At 41.8% G+C, this 4,382-nt stretch overlaps 1 protein-coding gene across 17 annotated transcripts; it reads left to right on the top strand.

Annotated features, from left to right (window-relative positions):
* On the top strand, positions 1–4,382 carry LOC127327115 (uncharacterized). Of its 17 annotated transcripts, XM_071828227.1 has the most exons (5): positions 47–459; positions 2,144–2,261; positions 2,367–2,384; positions 2,752–2,824; positions 4,032–4,382. In XM_071828227.1, the coding sequence occupies exons 1-4, from the start codon at positions 345–347 to the stop codon at positions 2,777–2,779; spliced, it is 279 nt and encodes a 92-aa protein (XP_071684328.1). In that variant the 5' UTR covers positions 47–344; the 3' UTR covers positions 2,780–2,824; positions 4,032–4,382. The 17 variants fall into 17 exon arrangements, 3 of the variants coding, with proteins under 3 accessions (XP_071684328.1, XP_051209858.1, XP_051209855.1); XR_011755526.1 differs by having other exon boundaries at positions 44–2,261; positions 2,367–2,438; XR_007868379.2 differs by lacking the exon at positions 2,367–2,384 and having other exon boundaries at positions 45–1,595; positions 2,721–2,824.

The following is a 4,382-nucleotide window of genomic DNA, read 5'->3' as shown; positions in this document are numbered from 1 at the left end:
CGACACCCATCACCGTATATGCCATGCTCACGATGATAGACTCCACCTGCTGTAATTTCTAAAGAAAAATTACGCTGGAGGTTTTTTCTCTATCGTGGTGATCGGAAGGCCTAATCTCCACTAGCCGCGGTTATTCTTTGCCAGTCCCCAATCTCCCCACGCTCTCCTCTCCTCCAGCTCCTCAGATCCGGCGACCTCCGGCTCCTCGCCGCCGCCACGGAAATTCGGCGCCTCCGCGCCCTTTATCGACCCATGGAGACCCGGGTTCACTTCCTTCGACGGCTGTCCCGAATTTCAGGCGTCGCGCGTGGCCGGAGCTGAGGACGCGTTCCTCTCCGTCTCCCATGGCCCTCTCGCGCGCGCGGCGTGCCTATGTGAAGCCCGTCGTTGCCGTTCCCCTGGCAAGCCCGTTGTCCCCGTGCCTGCTCTCCACCATCCTCGGCGCCATATCCGCAAAAGGTTGGTATTCCTCCCCTCGCGCCACTCTGGGAAAAATATTTGCCAAGCTAGCTCAGGTATCCTCTCGCGCGGGTGGCGTACCAGGCCACGGGATCCAGCTTGGTGTATCCTCTCATCAGCAGGACGTGAGTTTCGGGTAGCTAGCACTACGCTTCCTTAGCTTGAACAAACTGCAAAACAATCATGCCCTAACTATCTCTATTTAGAATATTGCAATATCATCAATCGATCCATTGGACAGCAGTTTAGATAATTAGTAGTAACTTGTCTGTTTTTTCAGTGAGACCTGAATGCTACGGGAATATCATCAGTTCTGTAATTGTGATGAAAGATCAGCGGTTCTTTAATTTAGACACCACAATATAATAAATTATGTAGGATAGTTTCAAGATTGATCTTTAGGTACAGATCATGTAATTGCAGTTGCCTATATACAGTTTTTAGAGCCTTTGTTGTCCTTTTTGTTGGATACTAGCAATAATTAATTATTAGCCGTGAATTGTTCTTCCAGTGCAAATAGAGTGATAATTTGCAAGTGGCATGATTAGAAGTAGATTATTTGTATACATACATGCATGGTCTCCACACCTTGAAACCAATTTTATTTTCCAAACATGAAAACCAGTCTGCCTTCATGTCACCCGTTTTCCCCCTCTGGTTTCTAGTCGAGGGCGTCCTGCGGTGAGCAGTTCAGGAAATTGAGATACGGCGGCGAGCAGGTGCACGTCCGGCAGCGAGCGGGTGCATGTCCGATAACGAGCGGGCGAGCGGAGGTCAGGCGTGCGGCGGGTGTGCTCTGCACCAACCGTGTCCTCGTAAACGTCGTGATTGGCCGGCCAACGGTGCTGCTGGTGGCATCGGCTTCCTTGTCGGGCAGCGCACCAGGTGGTGGCTGCAGGCGGCGCAGCGTTGTGGTCGGCCAGCGCAACAGATTATTTTTGCTGGCGGAGCTGCGGGTGGGCTGGCGGCCTCAGCTCTGCTGTGGTTCGTTTCACGCCAGGGAGTGGTGATCTCTGTTTCGCTGGATCTCAGGAACAAATCGGAAAGATCTCTCTCCAGTTCAGACCTACAGCTGCGCTGAGTCCTGCTACCGATCTTGTTTGGTCTTCCCGTACAGATGTACCTAGACTCCTCAGGTTTGGCACTTTATTTTGGTCTAAATGTTCATTATTAAGAATAATAAGAGATTGCATCATTACCTTCTGCCTTTTTGGGGGTTCAGGAATACACTCATTGTTCAAGACAACTTGTAAGCATTTGTATAATTTATTGTTGAAGACATAATGCTCTTACTGCAACCAAACGCTGGCACATAGTGTGCCTTGGATTTATTCTTTTGTTGATACCAAATAACTTATGACTAGCTATGCAGTCTTTCGTGAAAAAGTTAAAGAACTGGTTGGCTCACTTTGTTGCATGTCACCAATGTGTAATTTCTGATCCATGATGAAATAGATTGTTATTTTCCTCTTATTGTAGCGTGGCTCTATAATCCAATTATCAACAAGTCAAAGTTATTTTCATCCTAATTTAATTTAATTTCAGTTCAGCGGAGTGGCAACCCAATATAATTTTTTTGGTCACTGCTAGCAGTTCGCAAACTTGCAACCATGATTTTTAGAATCTTGCATTGATAATTTTCATCATTACTCGAATGCTAAATACCATCGTTTCCCATTTGCAGAAACCTTGGTTCCGTTCTTGTGTCTAGTGTTGATTCATGTTGCTGCAACCTTAGCATATTCACCTGTTTGTTTACACAAATCAAAGCTCTGTCATCATATTTCAGCCGCCAAGCCAAGGTAGATCCTGATAGCCAGTCAAGCATACTATGGTCTATGTAGTTTTCTTAGAATTACTACCTTTAGTTTTGGTGCAATTTAGATCTCTTCTATCTTTTTTTTCAGGAACAATGTATTTGGGAGGTACATATTTGTCATGTCCACTCCATTTATAAGCATTTGGCTAATTTGTTGCAGGTTGATATTATAACGATATCTTTGATGGCAATACTGTTGCGTAATAAGCGTTGGCTTTATCTCTTCATACATGCCAACTAAGTAATGACTAGCTATTTGGCTTCACATGAAAGTTTTAAAATGTTATGAAAAAGTTACTCACATACAGCAAAAGAAAATGATATGCTTACAAAGCACATCAATGCCCCTAATGTTATTTCAGCTGTATCTGGTCTTTGGAAATGGGTATATGTACAAATAAGAAGTATGTGTTTGGGTAAATCCTTCTGCTAATTTTTGCAGTTTGTTTTTTTCCCTTGGTGGTATTTTGTAGATTAAGCTCAACACATGGCCGGAGTTGATATATGGTCGCACATGTGGTTTACTAGCTGCTTGTGATACCTTCTGTTAGTAAATCTTTTACCTCTTTCTGTTTGGCATGCTTCTCAGTTTTTATGCTTTTCCTGTCATTATACATAACTTCTGTTATGCATAAATACCTCTCAACTTTTCAGATGCTTAGTTATGCTATTGTCATTTGCATGAAAATTGATGATAGTGTGAATGGCAAATTCATGGAAGTTTGTGTGATATGTTAGTTGCTTGCTTCGAGATTTGACCATGTTCCTAGCCTAGTAGATTTTGCCTTGCAGACAGATATGGACCAAGTATGCCAAATGTATTTTAAATATGGCAAAATCGTGTGGAGCTTATTTCAGTTTGCTGGCCTACAATAGGTGTCATTCTAGAATTTTTAAGGGGTAATTTCTTTGACTCCAATCTGAAACATGACATAATCCTAAATGGTTGCATAATACATTCTTCTTGCACCTGATGCTACATGGGTCATATATTTCTGCTATGTTATTAGCCCCTAGTCAATTTCTAGTCCAATTCATGAGTGCAAGCTTGGTGGTGATACCTTTTGTTATTCAGAAATATACGTTTATCAGATTGGCAGTTTGCTTCTCGTTTTGTATGCTATCCCTGTGACATAAATTTGTTATTTGGAAGTGATTATCACCTTTTCAGCTTTAGTTGTAATATTTTCGTGTGCTTGAAAATAGATTAGTGTGATCTGTTAGTTTCTTTGCGTCCACCTTTGATCGTGTTATTACTTATTAGCCTATCAGATTTTTCATTTACGGACCGAGACAGCTTCAGTATCACAAATGTATTTTCGATCTGGAAAAATTACCATGGAGGATATTCCAGTAGCTGGCCTTTGAGCATAGATGACATTGTTGGTTTATTAATCTATTATTTTCCATCCTCCATTCTCAAATATGATGGAATTCTAAATGGTTGCAGGATATTGGCACAGCTGATTCTTGCAGCTAGCTCTCTTCCTTATAATTTAATTGAATGCTGAATTTTGCAGCTAGCTCTCTTCCTGCAAAAGAAAAATAAGTATCTAGCTCTTGTATAAATGGGTATTTAGATCTTTTGGCAATACTAGCTTATGGTTGGCTTCTTAGGTGTTCCAGTTTAAATTAAGTATGGAATCTTTGCTTCTGGTAACTACAATTATAAATGTATTCACAGATCAATTCTATGGCTGCAAATCATGTCCAGCTTCTTGATTCTTATGGTAATTCTCTGCCCATTTTTCAGGACCGACGGCGATGTTCAAAATATAAAGTGGGATTGTGGGTGTGTCCTGCTCCTGGGTACACAATGAAATGTAAAGCTGCACCGCATGTTCTGGTCTTCAGCATCGGGCTGCCTAGTACGGTGGAAATACAACATCAAAGTGTCATCTAGTGAAGCTGATGTAACTAAATAATTTGCACCGACTCATGTAATTTATTACATGTTAACATAGTCATTCCTTTGTTTTTGATATGAGCACAATGCCTGAAATATGTAGACAGATGTGTGCATGGGCACGTTGGAGTTCTTACTCAAGCTGTACGTGTAAAACTTGCATTGTGTAATACTATTCTTACGGGCATTAAACTTTTA

Source organism: Lolium perenne, chromosome 3 (genome assembly GCF_019359855.2).
Source record: "Lolium perenne isolate Kyuss_39 chromosome 3, Kyuss_2.0, whole genome shotgun sequence".
Lineage (NCBI taxonomy): Eukaryota > Viridiplantae > Streptophyta > Magnoliopsida > Poales > Poaceae > Lolium > Lolium perenne.
This window is presented reverse-complemented; position numbering and strand designations above follow the sequence as displayed.

What these genes read in the sequence shown, in the direction of transcription:
- LOC127327115 (XM_051353895.2), top strand. Translation starts at nt 345, where the DNA reads ATGGCCCTCTCGCGCGCGCGGCGTGCCTATGTGAAGCCCGTCGTTGCC. An exon ending in CGGCGCCATATCCGCAAAAG is followed by an intron (nt 460 to 2,143) that starts GTTGGTATTCCT and finishes TCCCATTTGCAG; the next exon opens with AAACCTTGGTTCCGTTCTTG.